Genomic DNA, 21,107 nt, shown 5'->3' on the forward strand with positions numbered 1-21,107 from the left:
ACTGTGCTAGTGTCCCACACAATATCTGCAGTACTGGAAGTAAAGGGTGGCCACTGGCTTTCACCACAGAGGTTTCTGAAATGCCAGGCCATCATGGTAGAGCAAGATGATGTAGAGATCGTGGTGACTAATATTGTCAACCCAGCTTCCTTTCTCAGTGGAAATCAAGGAGAAGCAGTACACCATGATTGCCTGGAGACCATTGAAGCTACCTACTCCAGCCGCCCAGACTTAAAGGATACCCCTCTGGATGATGCAGAGACCTGGTTCACTGATGGGAGCAGCTACGTTGCCAATGGGAAGCGACATGCTGGGTATGCAGTGACCACCTGCAGAGAGGTAATCGAGTCTGGACCCTTACCAACAGGTACCTCCACGCAGAAGGCTGAGATAATTGCCCTGACCCGTGCCTTGAAAAGGGCAAAAGGGAGGAGAATAAACATGTACACAGACTCGAGGTATGCATTTGGAGTTGTACATGCACATGGGGCCATCTGGAAGGAGAGGGGACTGCTTACCTCACAGGGAAAGAAGGAAAGAACATCAAACATGCACAAGAGATAATCCAGCTGCTGGAAGCAGTTCAGCTGCCTGAAAAGGTAGCAATTATGCACATTAAGGCACACCAAAATGTGAGCTCAGAATTGGAAGAAGGAAATGAGCTGGCGGATAGAGAGGCAAAAGAAGCAGCAAAAGGTGAGGTAGCTACTGAAGGAGTCCTTATTCCAGATGGACAAATCTCCCTTGAAGGTAAGCCAGAACACAACAAGAGAGATAGGAAATTAATTGAAGATCAAAAAGGGACGTATAACCAAGAAGGGTGGGCTACCATTGAAAAGAAACTGGTAATCCCTTCCCATCTATTGTGGTCACTAGTAAGGGAAGAACACCAGAAAACGCACTGGGGAAAAAATGCCCTATACACATACCTGATTGAAAGAATTGTTGCTAGGAATTTATATGCCACTATTACTCAAGTGACCCGACAGTGTGATCTTTGCCTCCAGACTAACCCCAAAAATACCCCCAGACCAAAACTCAGTCAGATTGGGAGAGTCCATGGGCCTGGACAACAGTGGCAAATTGACTTTTCAGAACTCCCAAGGAAAGGGGGGTATCGATATTTGCTGGTATTGACAGATACATTTTTAGGGTGGCCAGAAGTGTTCCCCACCAGAACTGTCAAAGCTAGAGAAGTGACCAGAGTATTATTACAAGAAATAATACCACGCTTCGGAGTTCCAGCCACAATATCCTCAGATAGAGGATCACATTTCATTTCCAAAATAGTGCAACAGATTAGTAGCCACCTGGGCATAGACTGGGAACTTCACACCCCATACTGCCCCCAATCAAGCGGCCTGGTGGAGAAAATGAATCATTTGATTAAACAGCAAATCATAAGACTGGGGCAGGAAGCTAATCTACCCTGGCCCCAAGCTCTTCCACTAGCACTATTGCGAATTCGAACGAAACCTCGAGCTAAAGAAAAGTTGAGCCCTTTTGAAATACTCTATGGAAGACCATATGGAGTACAAAAGGGAGTGTCCACCCATATTGGAGAGGTAACACTAGCCACCTACATGGTGGCCTTAAACAAACAGCTCAAGGAAATCGAGAAACATGTGGCTGGAACTCGGAGCCGGGAGTTAGATGGGCCAGTACATAACATACAACCTGGAGATTATGTATATGTTAAGTCTCTTGCAGAAAAGACATTGGAACCACAGTGGGAGGGATCATTCCAAGTGCTTCTCACCACCTTCACTGCAATCAGAATCAAGGAGCAGAATGCCTGGATCCATCCCTCTCGGGTGAAGAAGGCCCAGAAACCCCTTGAGGAGTGACACCAGGAGACAATGAACTGAGACTAAAACTTACTCGAGCAAAATGAGTATATTGCGGTTGAAAGTAGCTCATATTTTAGTTTGTAGAATTGTTTTGTGTGTAATCATAACTGAAGTTTTAGAACATGAGAGTACCTTTATTCAGAGCAATGCTGAATGGCCTTGGTCCCAGACGTTTAATCAGTATACTGGATCCATGGGAAAACCTTCTGAGATAAAAGATTTAAACCTATCCACTGTAGTAATTCATAGAGATCAAATATACAAAGAACAAGAATAGCAAAAACAGAAACTGTGGACACTTCAAGAGATTAGAAGAGAAGAAATCAAAGTAAAGTGCCGAATGATAAATGAGACGGCTTATGAAAGACCAAATGAAATTAGTGTCTCAACCTCTCCTGGTGCATATGAACACCAGGAAATGTGTGATAGCCTAAATGAATCAGACTGCTAGTGTAATTTCACCTTAATACAGCCTGTAGAAATAACTTGCCTTTGGGCACAAGAAGATATCAAGCTTTCATTTAAATTCAAAGCAGACACTACACCTTTTACCGCAGCAAGACTCTATACAGCCCACACCAAGACTCAAATAGTTCAGACTCAACCCAAACTTGAACCTGAAGTGTATAGAATAAGCCCCTATGTAGTAAAGAATGTGAGTGAGCAACAACTATTATTCAATCCAGAATGGTCTCTCAAACGTGTGGAGTTGATAATGCAAATTAACATCTCAAAAATCCAACCAGCCTGCTCCTCCTTCCTAAAAACTTCCTTTGAGAGCTAGACAACATAGTTACAAAAACAGGCATACCTCAAGAGCAGAACAAAAAAGGATCTAACTAGCATATTAAAGACAAAATTCAGAATTTTAAATGGAATTGATTCAAAAATACTAATGAATAAACTGGCCACTGCAACAGGTAGCCTAACAAAATTGAAGCAGCCTTTATAGTAATCTCTATTGGCATTAAGAACTAGCCAGTGACAGATTTCAAAAGTACTGCCAAAGTAAAGAAGTATGAAAAGGCCGGGGAACAAGACCACAAGCTGATAGTAGAAGTGCTTAGTACAGTTCAAGATAATGTGTCTTCAGCTTTCAGTTGTATACAAGCACAGTTATGGGTGCAGGCAACAGCAGCTCTGATCATATGGGAAGGGGGTGAAGGTAATTTTCCAGCTGAAATTCGGAAGATTGTGTGGGATAATGCAATTGATTTTGAAAGGAAATTTCAATCCTGGTGGACTATGGTGAATTTCACCTGTGATCCTGTTTCTAATGTAACAACTGCCTTTGTGCTTACCATACATAATGCCACTGTTTATGTTATCCATCCCATCATTGCCCTAGGATTAAACCATGAAAAAACAATACTCTATCCTTCAGAACATAGAGTGTGGGCACGAAAGATGAATGGAAAGTGGCAGACAGTAAACTTAAAATCCTGCATTACTAGAGAACAGATGGGATTCATTTGTGAAAGCAATACTATTAATGCTCAGGATGTGTGTTTGGACACTGAACACAGTATTTGTCACTTTGAAGTTCATCCAGTCACTGACCAGAAAACTGTACTCGTATATACTGGAAAAGGGTGTGTGTGTCTGAGGACTGCCTGTGCTGCAGTAAAAATTGATAGCAATGATGTTATTCTGTCTAGTAGAAATCATTCTAACTTCTGTATTTGTAATTTTGTTAAGATAATCGGGTGTGATTTTTCGTACTTGGCCCCAGTGACATCCCACCAGCTGATTAAAGCTAATTACATGATGTATCACAGACTACCACCTACCCCTATTGGGATGAACCTTACATTAGTGAAACAATTAATTAAGCACCAAGACCTATTGGAAATCCTGAAGGAAATCCAAGAAAGTGGAAAGAAAACCTTAATTACTGTCCAACACGATACAAAGGAGATAACCAGGGTTCTGAAAAGAATAAAACAGAATATGGATCATCACTGGTGGGATGTGATCTTTGGGTGGTCACAAACTGCAAATGGAATCTTTAATAAGTTGTGCCACTCCATTGTAGTTTCACTAATATTAGTTGGGATAAGCTTAGGATTATCTATTATATTGTTAATTTGGGACAGGAGAATGCTACAATGAATAGCTGTACTAACCTCTGTGTCAAATGTACATGGTGAAGCGTTAAAAGACACTTATTGTCGTGGAGGTTTTCCTTAAGTAAAAGAATTTACTTATTTCCTAGGAAAGGGGGGAATGAGACGGAGTGGGGATCCATTCTGAATTAGGTGAAGTGTCTGGAAGAGGTGAGGGGTCTGTGGGGCCAAAGCTGAAGGAAAGCCGCATTCCAGAGACAGCAAGGAGACAGAGAAAGGAAAACAGAAATGACCACAAGGTCAATCTGCCCCACACCTAGAAATTCCGTTGATAAAGAAGAACTGGTGCTAAATGTCACGCGGAATGAATATGTATGAACTCATTGTGAAACTGTATGCATATGCATTTGGAAGGGGGATAAAAGAAGACCTGAGGTCTTCAGAGGCACGCTTGCCTTTTTGGGGAGGCTTGCGTCCAGCGCGCGTCGTAATAAAAGCATACCAGGCTTTACAACTTTTACAAAGTTGTGAGGTTTCTTCTTTTCTCCGCAAAACAGTGGCACAGTGAGATGACTGATTGTGCACAAGGCTTTTGCCAACCGACTGTGCGGGGTTTCACCCTGCATTCCCCGTTTTGTTTTTGAGGAACCCGCTCCAGAGTACCATGAGCGCATTCTACAGTAGCTTGACCAGTCGGAGAATGAGGGATACCAAACTTGTGCGAGACACCCCACAACTGCAGGAACTGCTGCACCTTTTGCAATGCGTAAGCAGGACCATTGTTGGTTTTCTCAGCAGAAGGTATGCCCAGAACAGCAAAGGCCTGCCTCCAGTGGGCAAGGACATCATGGGCCTTCTCCCAAATGTGTGAACCAAAGCCCACATCACAGAGGAGAACGTGTTCACCGTGACATGCACATACTTCAGCCGGCCAAACTCAGCAATCTGGGTGACATCGGTCTGCCAAAGCTCCAAGGCCCTAAGGCCTCTGGGGTTTACCCCAGCCGGCAAAGGCGGAGCAAGTGCGTGGCAGTCATCACATGACTCAAAAATGTCATGAGCCTTAGTTGGCGTCAGCTGAAACTGCTTCTGCAAGGTATGTGTGTTTTGGTGGGAAAACCCATGCAATGCCTCGGCCTGCGCGAGTGTATCAGGCTGAGGTGCTACCCACGCTGGGTTAGCCAACTTGTCAGCCCTCGCATTACCTTCCACTATAAAGCCTGGCAAATTGGTGCGACTCCTCACATGCAGAACATAGAATGGATGAACCCGGGCCTGAATGGCATACTACAAGGTCTTCAGTAAATGAAACAAGGCAGGATTACTGACCTCCTTCAAAACGGAATGACCCAACCTCTGTGCAGTATCGGCCACATAGGCGGAATCCATGACCAGACTGAAAGGTTCCTGGGAAAATTTCCCAAATGCCATGACAGCAGCCCTCAGTTACAATCAATTGGGCTGACCCATCCTCATGAGCTTCCAGAACCTGCCACTCAGATCCATCCCTCCAGGTAACAATGGCCTTTCCTGTTTTCCCTGAACCGTCAGTGAAGACGGTGGGTCCTTGCACAGGTTCCTGGGTATTTTTGGGCTGCAAAGGCACTTGTGTGAATTTTGCCATATGCAGTAACCTATGACTGGGCAGATGATAAATGATCTGCCCTGAAAAATTTTCCAGAGCACTCTGCAGGGACACACTGTTTGCAAAGCTCCAGTCAAAATCCCCCGTTGCACCGGGAGTATCATCTTTGCGGGATCCACACCCATCAATTGCAAACACTGTTGCCGGCATTTGATTATCAAGCGAGCAATCAGCTCAAACAATGCAATTGCCGTCTTCTGCAGCTGATGGGGCAGGAAAACCCATTCCAACACATGCAAGGAATCGGACCATTTGTCACTCCATTGGCCAATGATGCCCGTGGGATACAAATCTGGAGTGGTGATGAACACAGTGACATCAACGGAAGGATCAATGCAATAAACTTGGCAAGCCGAAACAGCTTGCTGAACCACCTCCAACACCTTACATGCCTCAGGGGTCAGTGTGCAAGGTGACTTTAGATCAGAGTCTCTTTTCAACAGATCATACAGAGGAGACAACTGTGCATCGGTTAGCCCCAAGTACAGACGTAACCAAGTGATGACTCCTACCAATTTCTGAGCATCATTCAGCGTCTTCACAGAATGCACAAATTGCACCTCCTGGTGACAGATCATCCCTTCCAGAATTTTGACCCCCAAGTACTTCCAAGGTGGTTGTTGTTGAACCTTTTCTGGAGCCACCTGCAGTCCATGAGCATGCAAAGCATCGAGCAACTGAGGCTGAATCCTCAGCAGCTCATCCTGGGTGGGCATACCCACCAGAATGTTGTCCATATAATGATACAGACATGCATCAGGAAACTGCTTGTGAACTCCAGACAAGGCAGGAGAATTCTGCATGCCTCGGGCAACGTCCTCCATTGATATCTCTGTGCAGGCTCAGCCTCGATAATCGCTGGCACTGAGAAGGCAAACTTCAGTCTGTCATCTGGATGCAAAGGAATCGTAAAGAAACAATCCTTCAGATCCACAATGAGGACTGGCCAGTCTGGGGGAAGCGTGGTAGGCGATGGTATGCCCACCTGCAATGTCCCCATGCTTTCCATCACGGCATTAACCTTTCGGAGGTCTTGTAAAAACCTCCACTTCCCAGATTTCTTTTTGATGCAGAAGACAGGAGTATTCCAGACACTGGTAAAAGGCTCTAGATGACCCTCTGTGGGAATCCACAAAATTGGAGGATTTTGGGAAAGCTTCAAGATGCAGGCCTCAGAGACAGCAGAACTGTGAGCAGAGCTATGCAGCAGCCATGAGATAGGTCAGCAGAAAAATTATTTAAACTGTAGAAAAGCAAGGGCAAATAGAACAATGGTCTGTGTATTAACACTTGTCTAGAATAGCTCTGTAAGCTACAGAAAGTTTATCTAGCAAGATATTAGGAAGATTAAAGCTTAATAATGGAGCTCTGTGCATTGTGTTTTAAGGCTTACAAGCAGGTATTGTATTCAAAATAAGAAAGCATTGTTTTAACCAAAGGTACGTGTGCTTATGGTGGTTGGCTAGAACTGCTGTCAATGTGCTTTTGCTTTGTGTGATTGGTCAAGAAACTTATAAAGTAAGTTGTACCATTAAGTTCCTGGTCTGATGCCTGGAATGTGAGCTGCTGGCATCTTCCCATTGTCATAACCATGTAATGAGACTGATGCTGAAAATTAAAGCAGCTCAAGGCACGTTCTACAGCACCCCTGTCTGGTTCGTGGTTTGTACAAAGACCCCCTGCCGGCTTCACCCTGATCCAAGTGCTGCTGCACCAGGTTCTGAAGGGCGACCAATTTGTCTTGAGGGAGAAGCCACTGCTTCTCCCAGACAGATTTGTCCACCAGACACTGAATAGGAGGTGTAAGACACTCTGCGCCCTTCACTGCAGTGGCCCCCATCAAAAATCCGTCCCGATGTGCACCCCCAGACAGAAGAAGATCCCTCCCCCAGAGGTTGGGAGGAGCTGAAGTAACATGAGGCCTAACCCAGGCTGTCTGTCCCTCTGGGTTCGCAAGCAGCATGGGGCGCAGGCTCAAGTAGCATTGCGCTGTCCCTCCCAGACCTGCGTCAGACGTCCCCATCGGATCCAGGGCCACTCTGGGGGCCAGGCAGCAAGGGAGAGAACCATGACGTCAGCACCGCTGTCGAGAAGCTCACGGAGGTGGATTTCCGATGGCGTCGCACCAGGAACAGACAGGGTACACAGCATCTCGGGATGGTCCTTGGTCAGGACAGCAGTCCAGCGAACTTGAGGCGGTCCAGTGTATCCAAAGCCACCAGCTACACGCAACCGGTCAGCTGTCCTGCGAACAGAAGACTTAAAAGGCACAAGTTGAGCAAGTTGCGTCCCTTTCGGGATCGTGACGGGACGGGGTGGGTGTGGAGACCATGGCACAAATCTGCCCTGTGAAATCTGCATCAATGAGCCCCAGGGGCACAATGATGCCCTGAAGGGTGGCACTAGATCTCCCCATCAGGAGAGCACTCATGCCCCCACCCAAGGGATCAAAGGCATCCAGGGGAACTTTGTGTATTTTACAAGATTCTAAGACAACTGTTGCTGTGGTGCAGACATCCACACCTGCTGATCCGCGGGTGCTGGCTGCAAGCCGGCAAAGGAGACCTCCGTCGGTTCCTGGGTATGGAGAGAAGCTTGTGTCTGGGCACGTCCCTGCTGCGCGCTCCGCTTCACGTTTCCCGAGCCCGGTAAAGCCTGGCCATTAACATGAACAGTTGCCTTGCAGATATTGGACATGTGATTCAGCCTACCACACTGACCACATAAGAACATGGGAAATCTGAACTTCTGTGCTTTCTTCCTCTGCTTCTTGCCAGCCTGCGCAGTCCCCTGCTGTGGCCACCCGCCCTGTGGTGCTGCCCAGACTGGCTGCACAGCGGCAGCTACGGCAGCCAACTTCTGACCCGAGGGGATGATGTCCGCACAGGTCTCTGCCATCTGAGAGACAGTAGGAAAACCAGGCAGAGCCACTATGACCCTCCTACAAGCATCATTCCAATTACACCTCACATGGTTTGCAAACACAATCCTCTTTGCCACAGGATCAGGAACCTGCCTCTCCACAGATGCAGTCAGCCTTGCTGCAAATGCCATGAAAGGCTCATCATCCCCCTGGACAATGGTTGCAAATGGCTGCCTTGGAGCAGCCATTTCCAGGGTCTGAATAATCGCTGCCATGCCCAATGTGTGGCACTGGTCAAGCACAAGGGGATCGAAACCAACGTGCCCCTGAGCATTTTCATAAAGCCCTGTGCCCAGAAACATGTCAGTGACATCCATATGCCTGGGGTCCTGAGGCGCCAGCGCAGCATTCTGCACCACCGCTTGGGCCGCCAAACGAGCCCACTTGGTCTCAAAAACATCAAACTGCATAAAGTCAAAAAGCGAATGTGCTACACGACAGAGGTCATGAGGTGTCAGCACATCCATAACAACCTTCCAGAGAGTCTGCATAACCTCAGCAGACTCCAAACCATGCTGAGCAACCGCATCATGGACTTCCCTCTCCAGCTTATACACAAGCGGTTCATGGGTGTTATGAGTAACACCCCTGAGCATAGGGAAAGCCTGGGGACCTTCTGACAAAGCCACGGCACCTGCTGTGTCCCAGTCCTTCAGCCCCACAGGGACAAGAGGAGATGATTGACTGGGAGCCAGGTCAACACCACTCGCCCCTGCACCCCTTGCAGCCAGAGGAGCCCCCTCCATGACCCTGCAGATGCTGTGAGGAGGCAGGCTCAGACATCTCATCAGACTTGGTTTTGGCTGCCTGCCAGAAACGCTCGGGGTTCCTCGGACGCATGGTCACCTGGCACGAGGAAAGTGTCCACAAATTCGGTAAGGAAGCGCCACGGCCCCGGGCACCCACCAGTCTCCCGCTGGCCGTGTTGGCATTCACACTAAAGGTAAATACCTCAGCGCCCTGTTGTGCCACAGCCCTTGCAGGGGGCGCCTTGGTGGGCACAGGTGCCAGCACGGCCTGCAAACCCAGTGTGGACTGGGACGATGTGATGGTGGTCACAAGGGTTTTCAGGATGAGAGAGAGAAGAATGTTAACTCCATGATCAGAAGGTTTGATTTATTATTTTATTATATATATACTACATTTTAACTGTACTAAAAAGTAATATAAAGGAAAAGGTTTCTCGGAAGGCTAAGCTAAGAATAGAATCGAAAGGAATGAATAACAAAGATCTGTGTCTCGTCAGAGAACAAGAGCAGCTCTGCTGTGAGTAATTCCAAACATCCACAGGAGACTAATCACGGATCCACCTGTTGCATTGCACAGCGGCAGATAACCATTGTTTACAATTTGATGCTGAAACTTCTCAGCTTCAGCAGGAAAAATCCTAATGAAAGGATTTTAATGAAAAGATGCCTGTGACAGGACGAGACCGGCATGGGGCCCTGTCCCCGACATGGAGGAGGGGAGGGGTGCCAAGAGAGGTGCAGCCTGTGGAGCCGCATCACTGCAGAGCAGCACAAGGGAGCCTGGCACAGCCAAATCCACCCCAGGGAAACCATCGCCGTCCCCCGTGTTGGACCCATCCCCCAGCACACCATCCCAGGGTCGGGAGAGAGCTCCACATCGCACAGAAACTCAAACTTCCCCTCGTCCATGTCCGAGACAGAAGGGCTCCACTGGGACCTCTGAGGGGTACAAGAACCAGACCCCCGCCAAAGATCCTCACACTTTTTCCACTGCACCAGCAGTGATCCCACGTCTACGGTGCAATCATCAAAGAGGGCCTCCATGAGGTGTACCCCCACAAGAGACCACTCCTCCTTGGAGAACGGCTTTGCAGAGTCTGAAAAGAGCCCTCGCTCTCGGGCCCACAGAAACAGTCGCTCAAAATCATTCCAGGAAATAGAAACCTGTTTCCACTCCAGGGCCCCCCCTCCAGAGATCCAAAATGAGGGAATCCTCCTTGAAACCCACAGCGGTTGCCATTACCCCAAGAACAGCAGGCAAAGCACCAAAGAGGGGTGACAATAAAACCTCACCGTCAATCCGGACTCTGTCTCAGCCTAGGCTGCAGTACACTTTGGCAGTCACCTGATGTCACTAGAGGACAGGAAAGAACAAAAGCACACATGGCTGTTCTCAAGGTGAAGAAAAAATGTGAAGTTTATATTCTGACTCCAACATTTATAGTTTTCCAAAAGTGACAGCAGATTGGAGGGTGACAGTGCCACCTCTCCAATGACACTGATCAAACCAACAGTCCTTCAACTCTCTCCTCCTCCATAAAAGGAATGCGAAACAATGAGTTATTTACAGAAAGTATGTGAGAAAATTCACTACAAGAATGTCAACATCAGAAGGCTTAGAAAATCTTAAAAAACCAGGATGACACAAGTTGGGCTAAACTTGACCTCTGGTGACTGCTTCTCTGGTGACTGCCCCTGCACCACTGGGGCTCACTTGTTTCCTTCCTATGGAGACGAGACCATTGTGACACTGCGGAGCATTGTGGAAACAATGGGCCATGGTGACACTTAGGGACTTGTGGAACCAAGAGGAACATTGTGACTCCGCAGGGTACCATGGATCCCAGGGGCCACTGTGACAACCTGGGGCCTCATGGAACCAAGAACATCATTCTGTTCTCTTCGAACCAAGAACATGTGGCGCAGTTGGGCATCACGGTCCCAAGGGACCAGTGTGAAGCAGCAGGGCTTTGTGGAACCAAGAGGCTATTGCTGCATTTCAGGGCCTTGTGGAGCCAAAGGCCCATTGTCATCCTGCAGGGCACTGTGGATCCATGAGAGCATTGTGGCATTTCAAGGCCCCATGGAATCAGGGAGACAATTGTGACCCTGCAGGGTCTCATGGAAGGAAGGGGCCCTTATGACACTATGGGAAGTTGTGGAACCAAGGGAATCATTGTTGCACTACTGGGCCCCAATGGAACCAAGGGGCCATTGGACACAACGGGACTTCATGGAACCTATAGACCATTATGGCACTGTGGGGCCTTGTGGAACCATGGAGACCATTAAGATCCTTAAGGACTTGTGTAATCAAGTGACCGTTATGACACCTGAGGGCCTCATGGAAGCAAGGAGCCATTGTGACACTGCAGGCCCCCTGTGGAAGGAAGGGAACATGAAATAGGTGTGGCTGCCTTGGCTTCCCAGGGGTCACCTGACAGGTCTGCCTGACCTTGGAATGCAAAAGGCCATTCCCATCTGCCCCTGAAACATTGGGGCTCTGGGCTTTTCTTTTTATGAAAAAGAACTGTCCATTTTTTCCGGGCATCCATGGCCAAAATTCCGATTCCACCTCCAAATATCTGTGTATTCAAGGATTGCTGCCAGACTAAAGTTGCCAGGACAGACAAGTCTGGCTGGTCATTGACTCCTGAGTGGCGGCACTCATCTATTTTCCAAACACTGGAAAGGGCTCTCTGCTTTTCTTTGTCTGGAAAAAAAATTTCCAATTTTCCAGGCACAAATGTTCTAAATTAGGACTCCGCATTCGTAATTTCAAATATCGAAGGGTTGCTCCAAGCAAACCTGCCAGGACAGACAGGTCAGGCTTGCCTTGGCTCCTGATGGCTGCCGTTCATCAGCTCTTGAAACATTGGGGCACTGTGGTTTCCTTCCTATGGAGACCAATGTGACATTTGAGAGCCTTGTGAAATGAAGGGGCCATTCTGACACTGCAGAGCCTTGTGGAACCAAGGACAGCATTGTGGCTCTGTTTGGCTGCATGGTCCAGAGGGGCCAGTGCAAAGCAGTGGTGTGGGAGTTAGCCCAGCTGTAACTCAGAGTCAGACAGATTTTACCCTGGAAGAACTGGGTGTGAGTTTCAAGTTCTAGGAATCATTCCATTTACTTAGGGTGAGCTTGAGACTTTTCCCATAAGCCTTTATTGTTGTTATGCTAAGTTGTCCAAGTTCTACTCCTGTATTGGTTTATTGGTTACTTGTTTCTTCTATATGGTTATTGTTCTAGTTTTCTAGCCCCAAGTGTCTATGTTGTGACTTCCTCTTTGTCTCAGGTTTTAGGATACTGCCCCTCGTACCGTGCTCGACTTCTCCATGTTTATTGTTTTTCACCCTGTAATTAAAGTTCTTTTTGGGAAACTCCATTGAACCCACTCCTTTTCATTTTTGCCACCCTCGCCCTGCTGAAGTCAGGGGCTCAGAGAGGTTTGTCGCAGCCGCCCTCATTGTGACATTTGGCACCCAAACAGGCACCATGACATTCAGGGCTCCCTGTGTCAGTCACGTCAGCTGGGGTTAGCTGATGGATAGGCCAGTGCTCCCCGGGATTTTGGATTGTTCCAGGCCTGGCGGATTCATTGTTGCTTCAAGGGACCTCGGCCCGGGATCGGCAGGGGCAAAAACGGTTTGACCTCTATAGGATTGCAGGTGGGTTTGGGGAAATGCAAGACATTTATTGCCCATTTTACCACTGTGTTTTTACAATATGCGCCCAAGTCCCATTATTGATTTGGTGTGCTCTGGTGGCTGTTGCCCCTAAGGTGGAGAAGGAGAAAAACGGGCAGTTAGATGTCCAAAGTAGAAAGGAGCTTATATGGATGCTTTAAGTTAATTCGAACAGATCCTGACAAAATATTTTCAAAGAACAAATTAAAATCAATCATGAGGTGGATCACTAAAAATTTTCCAGATGCCTCTGCTGATGAAATCCATACCACTGAATTTTAGGACTCAGTGGGACTTAAACTGTACAACCTTTCGATCAAAAGGGACTCCATTGCAGCCCACATGCTCCCCATCTTCCATACCATCCTTGAGACCCTTCACCAGCAAGCAATGTCTCAAAAACTCAATCTGTTGGTCACTCCTAACTCAGGACCTCCCCTCAAACATGCCTTTCTCAGACCTTCCACAATGGTCCAAGATGGCAATGGCCACGTGGTCTTGGAATATCATGCCCTGGAGACTCAAGATGGAAGGAGCCTGAACATGGCTTGGGAGCCGGATCATCCTCCCTCCATCTTGGCTCCTCCACTTCCTGCTACCACAACCTTCTCTTCTGCCCTGAACGAACCGCCAGACTCCATCCCCACAACTGTGGGTCATGTCCCTACCGTCAATCATTCCACTTTCACCCTGGGCAATGCCTCCAGAACTCTACCCCAGAATTCTGCCATCATAAATCAAGGCCCTTCCTCCCCAACACCTGACAAAATGGCAGTGCCCTTTGCCTCACCCTCCAGCAATAATATAACCCCATGGTCAAAGATACTAAGGCCAACTGTCACACTATTTCTAATCCAAATGTTTCTCCTCCAAGTTCTTCTTCCTCCTCGGAAGACAGTTTGGATTCCCCAGAGCCACCTTTCTCTTCAACCCCAGAAGGTCTCTAGGAAAGGATTTGGAAGGAAGCAGTTAAGGAAGGAGACTGGCAAAGAGTCTCAAAACCCCTCATTGCCCCCCGTATGTTATGAAAGAAGGGGGCAGAATCCCAGGTATCAGCCATTGGTTTACAGGGAAATCAAGGATCTGTGTATGGCAGCAAAAGACCATAGGAAGGACTTACTTTGTTTTAATGGCCTAATGAGGGCCATGTTTACAGCACATCATAACTCCCTATGATTTAAAATGTATTAGGACCATGTTGTTGTCACCTACAGAATACAACCTGTGGGAAGGGGGATGGAAGTGTTTACTAAATCAATTAATAGCAGACTATGCTAATAATGAGGCAAGGGCGGAATTGACAATCAACCATCTATCTGGAGAAGGACAGCAAAGCCAACCAGATGATCAAGCAGCAGGTGTCCCCAGAGAAGTATTGGATGATATCAAAGAGATGGCTTTGCAAGCTTTAATCCAGGTATCACATCGTAGTACCCCCAATTTGGACTACCTTGGGTGGCTGCAGCTAAAGCTTTAGGACAATCAGACCATCTTGGGTGCCTGTTAGGTAAGCAAACCAATGCTACCTCCCTCACACTGAGCGGCCTGCTCTCAGACATAGAGACCATCAAATATGCTACCTTGCAGAACAGCGATAGAATTTTTATTCTGGGCACATGGGCATGGCTGTGTAGACTCTGAGGGCATGTGTTGCATGAACCTCTCCAGCCACAGCGAGTCAATCCACAAGAGCATTCAAGTACTCAATGAAGAGTTCAAGAAGCTTCAAGTGGAAAAAAGACTGGGTCAATGAACTCTTCCAATCCAAGGGACTAAAGGGTTGGATGATGTCTATCTAAAACAGGACATCTAATTTTCTTAGCTGTTGTTGTATTGTTAATTGTCTCATGTTTTTTTAGATGCTTTCAGAAAGCCTTACAAAATTCTTTCAGTTCCGTCTTGGTTGTAAAACAGAAAAGGGGAAGATAGCCAACACAGGCTCCTCACGGACTCCTTGGAGGAGAGAACTGGAGGTCAGGATGGCACAAAGTCTCTCTCAGAGACTCAGTGTGGGCAAGGAAATTCTTAAAATTACCTAAAAGTATTCTTAAATCCATAAATTACATTAAAAACCTTAAGTATCTAAAGCCATTAATGAGCCCCACTGAGTGTCAGTACAAAGCTCTCCTGGGACTTGTTAAGCAGAGAATTGGGGCCATGATTGCACAAACCTCTCACAGTCAGCATCAAAAGGGAAACACCAAGTACCTTTAAATAAGTGAAGTACCCTGAAGTACTAATGAGCCCTGATGGATGTTGTTACTGACAAAGCCTCTCCAGAGATTAATTACAGCAGATAATTGGAGGCCATGATTGCACAAACTTCTCAGAGACTCCAAGGCAAAAGCCATACCCAAAGTTCTTTCAAAAACCTGCAGTCCCTACAGGGAGCATTAAGGAGCACCCAGGGCCATTCCTGAGCAAAGCTCCCCAGGGACTCCTTCCAGCAGATCCTTGAGGCCACTGGGATGTGGTCTAGGGGGGGATACTGAGGGCAGGACAAGGGGCTGACATTGTCCAGCCTGGCTGAGGCTGTGCCAGGAGGCCCCAGGGCCACAGGACAAGGTGTCTCCTCACAGCCCTTGGTGGCACAGACACTGCTGTGCCCCAGGGCACCAAGACTTGGCTTCTCTTTGTCCCCACCTGTCATCACTGCCTCCAGTTCTCTGCTCTGCCTGGGGCCTGGGGACACTTTCTCAGTTGAGTCCTTCAGTGGGACCCATTAAAAGTCCAAGAAACTTTGGAGTTTAATTCTGACTTGGAGTTCTGGAGAGGTTTCTTTAACTCCCTCTCAGGGACTGATATTCAGGGCCTGAGCACAAAGCCCCAGAGGCTCATTAAAGTCCCTGTGCTGTGTCTGTGCTGCTGAGCTGGGCTGGGCTCCTGGCACAGACGCAGCTCCTGGTAACCAAGAAGAGCTTCAAAAGCACATTTCTCTTGATGAGCAGCTTTTCTCCAGCCCAGCAGGGCTGGGGCACTGCCTGCACCCACCCTGGGCACAGCACAGAGGCACAGAGAGCTTCAATCAGTCAGGGCTGGGAAGGTGCTGAGAAGTGACTGGGGCAGAATCACTGCCAGCCCTTGGCACAGGAACCTCTGGCTGCAGGACAATGCAGCTGCAGCTCCTGGAGCCATCTCCCAAAGCTGGAACATCCCAATGCCTACAGACCCTGTGAGTACATTCTCTGACTGTCTCTTGTGCAGAGCAGCCAGGGGTGCCCAGGGCTGTCCTGCAGAGCAGGGTCCAGCAGCCCAGGGTGCTGTGCTGGGGCAGGGACTCTGCTGTCTGCCAGGGACAGCTCTCAGCCAGCCCTGGCAGCGGCTCCCAGCACTGGGGGCAAGATCTGGGTGGGAGGAGACAGCTGGTCAGGCTTGGAAGTGTTCTCCTTGTGTGTGGAGTTTGCTGCATTTTTCAGGACTGCTCCCATCCCGGCATTTAACTGCAGAACATTTCCAAGTAGATTATACAGGGAGCACAGCAAGGCAGGGGGTGCATAAAAGGGAAAAATTTATTAATCTACTGCTTTGGGTTGCTGGGATGGAAAATTGCAAGTAGATATTTATCTCTCGGTTCATGTTTAGAAAAAATAAATAATTTGATCTCAGCTCTGAATAAAGCAAGCAGTGACAGAATCAGCACAGGACCCCTCACAGGCAGTGATCAATATCACTTATCCAGCCTCCTCAGTGTTACACTGATGTTGCCATCAGAGCCTGTAGAGCCAGAGCTGCCCCTGGGCAGTGCCAGAGCTGGCAGGGGTCTGCAGGGAAGAGCTGAGCCCCCAGGGCTGGGCTGGGCTCTGGCAGCACTGGCAGGGCCCAGCCCTGGGCACAGGGAAGCAGCTGCTGGCAGGGACAGCTCCAGGCAGCAGAGCCCTGGGCAGGCAGTGGGGGGAAAGTTCCCCCAGGCTGTGCTGGGATATTTCAAGTCCTCTCCTAAACCCAAATATTCCATGGTTACTTTTCTTACAGATCCCCATGCCAAGACACAGAAAATGTCCAACAGCAGCTCCATCAGCCACTTCCTCCTGCTGGCATTGGCAGACACGCGGCAGCTGCAGCTCCTGCACTTCTGCCTCTTGCTGGGCATCTCCCTGGCTGCCCTCCTGGGCAACGGCCTCATCATCAGCGCCGTAGCCTGCGGCCACCACCTGCACACGCCCATGTTCTTCTTCCTGCTCAACCTGGCCCAAACTGACCTGGGCTCCATCTGCACCACTGTCCCCAAAGCCATGCACAATTCCCTCTGGGACACCAGGGACATCTCCTACTCAGGATGTGCTGCACAGGTCTTTTTCTTTATGTTCTTCATCTCAGCAGAGCATTTCCTCCTGACCATCATGTGCTACGACCGCTACGTGTCCATCTGCAAACCCCTGCACTACGGGACCGTCCTGGGCAGCAGAGCTTGTGCCCACATGGCAGCAGCTGCCTGGGCCAGTGCCTTTCTCAATGCTCTGCTGCACACAGCCAATACATTTTCCCTGCCCCTGTGCAAGGGCAATGCCCTGGACCAGTTCTTCTGTGAAATCCCACAGATCCTCAAGCTCTCATGCTCACACTCAAACCTCAGGGAACTGGGACTTCTTGCTGTTGGTGCCTGTTTAAGTTTTGGTTGTTTCGTGTTCATGGTTTTCTCCTATGTGCAGATCTTCAGGGCTGTGCTGAGGATCCCCTCTGAGCAGGGACGGCACAAAGCCTTTTCCACCTGCCTCCCTCACCTGACTGTGCTCTCCCTGTTCATCAGCACAGCCACATTTGCCTACCTGAAGCCCCCCTCCATCTCCTCCCCATCCCTGGATCTGGCCCTGTCATTTCTGTACTCGGTGGTGCCTCCAGTCCTGAACCCCCTCATCTACAGCCTGAGGAACCAGGAGCTCAAGGCTGCAATGTGGAGACAGATGACTGGATGGCTTCAGGAACATTAAACTGCTGGGTAATTTATGCAAAGTGCTTCTAATAAAAATAGTCTTGGATGCTTCTTGTTGGTTTCCTTCTGGAGGTTCTGTTTCTTTCTTTTAATTTTTTCATATTGTCTACAAAGAAATGCCATTTTTTATACCATTTCTCATTTTGTTTCTCTATTCCTTCACTGTAACCACAGTCTGTGTCAATGAGGGGCAGCACTCTCTGTGGCTTTAAAGGAACTAAAGGAACTCCCAGCAGAGTTTTCTGCAGAGATGCCCTTTTGTTGCCTTCTCTAGAGCGGCAGCAGCAATGTCTGAGTGCAGAGCTGAGGGCAAATCAGTGCTGGCCCAGCAGCTGTGCCCAGCAGCAGCAGCACTTGGTGTTGCCAGTGCTGCTGCCATGGCCCTGCCCCGCTGCCCTGGTGGCCCTGGTGTTACTGTAGGGCCTGAGTGCTCTCGGGGCTGGGCAGAGCCCTGGGGGTGGCAGTGCCGGGGCTGCAGCAGGGACAGGCCATGGGCACTGCTGGGGCAGCGCTGACGCCTCAGCCCAGGGCCTGGGGGCTCCAGGCTCCTTGCCCAGACTCTCTCAAGAACACACCCAGGCCAATGCTCAGCACAGAAAAGCCCTGTGAGCAGCCCCAGGCTGGCCGTGGGCAGGCTGGGGGCAAACAGCATGGCTGGGGCTCTGCAAGGGCCCTGGGGCAGACGGGAAGGAGCAGCAGAGCAGGGGCTGATCCATCCCCAGTGCGCTGCACAGCCCAGGGCAGAGTCCCAGAGCATCCTCATGGAGCTGCCAACAACATCCCCCCTCTGCAGCTCTGGTCTCTCCCCCAGCTCACACAGGTGCCCCATCCTTGCAGGCACAGACACAGCAGCACTGGCTCAGCAGCCCCTGTTTGCATTGCACAGAGCAGGGGGAGCACCCCCATGCTGTTGGTGTGGGGACATGAACCTGAGGGGGCACAAATGCCATCAGCCCCTGGGGCCAGCAAGGGCTGGGGGACACCAGGGAAACCACTCAGCTTTGTCCGGGCCTCTGCAGTCAGCCAGAAAGTTTGTTCCCATCAGCTGGGAGTTTCCTGTCCCACTGCAGATGCTGTTGGTCAGAGCCAGGGCTGCCTGGCAGCCACCCCCAAACTGCCCTGAGCATTTCCCTGGCTTCACTTTTGATTTCTTTACTCTTCCTACTACAAATCTCTTCCTATAATGCAGCCTTGTTCCCTGCCCTGCAAACAGCCAGTCCCTGTTTGCCCTTCCCTCTCTGGCTCCACTCCCCATTGCAGTTCCTTACTTGGCACCATGGGAATGTCCCTGGAGGAGCAGGATCATCCTACAAGTGCTGCAGGAATTGTCTGCAGGCTCCTGCAGTGCCTGGTGCTGCTCCCTTGCCAGAGGCACGTCAGGCCAAGGGAGCACATCTGGGCTGCTGTGTCTGGCTCTGGGGCTCTCTGTTCGGGGCAGTGTGGAGGAGCTGCAGAGGCTCTGCAGGACTGACAGGATGGGCTTTGGGGCTGGCAGGAGAAGCTGAGGGACCTGGGCTGCTGGAGCTTCTGAAGAGGAGGCCCAGGCCTCATTGTGCAACTGCTCCAAGGGTGGTTTCAGAAAATCACAGAATCACTCAGAATGGAAAAGACCTTGGAGAACATCAAGTCCAACCTGTGCCCTGACACCAGCTTGTGTCCCTGAGCCTCCTCTTCTCACCAATAAAAAACCCAAGCTCCCTCAACCACACCACACAGGACTTGTTCTCCAGATCCCTCCCCGGCCTTGTTGCCCTTCTCTGGACATGCTCCAGCCCTTCCATGGCCTTCCTAAATTGGGGGGCCCAGAACTGGACACAGCATTTAAGAGGCTGCCCAACCATTCCTGAGCACATGGGAAGAACCCCTGCCCTGCCCCTGCTGGCCACACCATTCCTAAACCAGGCCAGGAGCCATTGGCCTTCTTGCCCACCTGGGCACTCTGCTGGCTCATGCCCAGCCTGCTGTCCATCAGTCCCTGCAGGTCCCTTTCTGCCTGGCTGCTCTCCAGCCACTCTGTCCCCAGCCTGTAGCACTGCAGGTGTTGTTGTGGCCAAAGTGCAGGACCCGGCACTTGGACTTGTTGAACCTCACCTTGTTGGATTTGGGCCCTGGATCCAGCCTGTCCAGGGCCCTCTGCAGAGCCCACCTACCCTCCAGCAGATCCACACTCACACCCAGCTTGGTGTCATCTGCAGATTTCCTGATGCTGGACTCATAAATGTCCCCTGTCCAGGGACACGGACACTTATTAGTGACCGTGGATCACCTCACCCATTGGGTAGAGGCGTTCCCGACCAAAACAGAGACAGCCCAAGCAGCCACAAAAGCAATCCTAGAAAACATCATTCCCCAATATGGGTTGATAAATAATGTTGATTCTGACTGAGGTCCACATTTTGCTGCCAAAGTCTTACAACAAGTTGTTGAAGCCCTGGGAATGAAATGGAGGTTGCACAACCCACTGGCATCCCCAGAGCTCCAGAAGAGTAGAAAGAATGAATAAAACCATCAAAAACACGTTAACTAAATTAGTTACAGAAACGCAGATGAATTGGCTTAAATGTCTACCCTTAGCACTGTTACAAATAAGAACAAGGCCTCGAACAGGTATAAGAGTCTCACCTTATGAAATGATGTTAGGACTCCCCTTCTTGACAACCCCGTATAGCATGGCAATTTATCCAGAAGGAGAGACAGCCACCCAAAAATAGGTAAAGGTCATAGGAAGGAGTTCAAAGATCTGAGGAAAAAGGGTTATCTCCCTCAAACCTCTCCCTTAGACACTAAGGGACATAACACCAATCCAGGGGACTGGGTGTTAGTTAAATCATGGAACTCTGCACCTTTAACCTCTAAGTTTGAAGGCCCTTTTCAGGTCCTACTCACCACCAATACAGCCATACAACCCAAGAGAGGGGGTGGACACATATAACCCAGATTAAAGGACCTGTACCACCTCCCACTGAAGAATCAAAACCAACCACATCTCCTACTAAGTCTTCTAATGAATGGATTGTGACTAATCACTCAGACGATCTAAAGCTAACCCTCCAGAGGAGACCTAAAGACTACTGGAGACTGTCTATAGTCAAAAACTTGTTAAGAACTGTTTAAATAATCAAAACTTGTTAAGAACTGTTAAAAATTGCAGTTAATGTTATTTATATTTCACTTTTGAGTTTGAAAAGTAGATACTTTTCTGTTGCCTGTATTATTAGTTAGTGTTTATTAAATAATGAAGAATTTTTTGTTTGCGTT

The 21,107-nt window shown here is 49.1% G+C and overlaps 1 protein-coding gene across 1 annotated transcript; it reads left to right on the top strand.

Annotated features, from left to right (window-relative positions):
- The first annotated feature begins 16,899 nt into the window (after positions 1-16,899).
- Positions 16,900-17,894, top strand: LOC134420507 (olfactory receptor 14J1-like). Its single transcript, XM_063160665.1, has one exon. It carries the CDS (start codon positions 16,915-16,917, stop codon positions 17,845-17,847), a length of 933 nt encoding a protein of 310 aa, XP_063016735.1. The 5' UTR covers positions 16,900-16,914; the 3' UTR covers positions 17,848-17,894.
- The last annotated feature ends 3,213 nt before the right edge of the window (positions 17,895-21,107 follow it).

Source organism: Melospiza melodia, chromosome 7 (assembly GCF_035770615.1).
Source record: "Melospiza melodia melodia isolate bMelMel2 chromosome 7, bMelMel2.pri, whole genome shotgun sequence".
NCBI lineage: Eukaryota > Metazoa > Chordata > Aves > Passeriformes > Passerellidae > Melospiza > Melospiza melodia.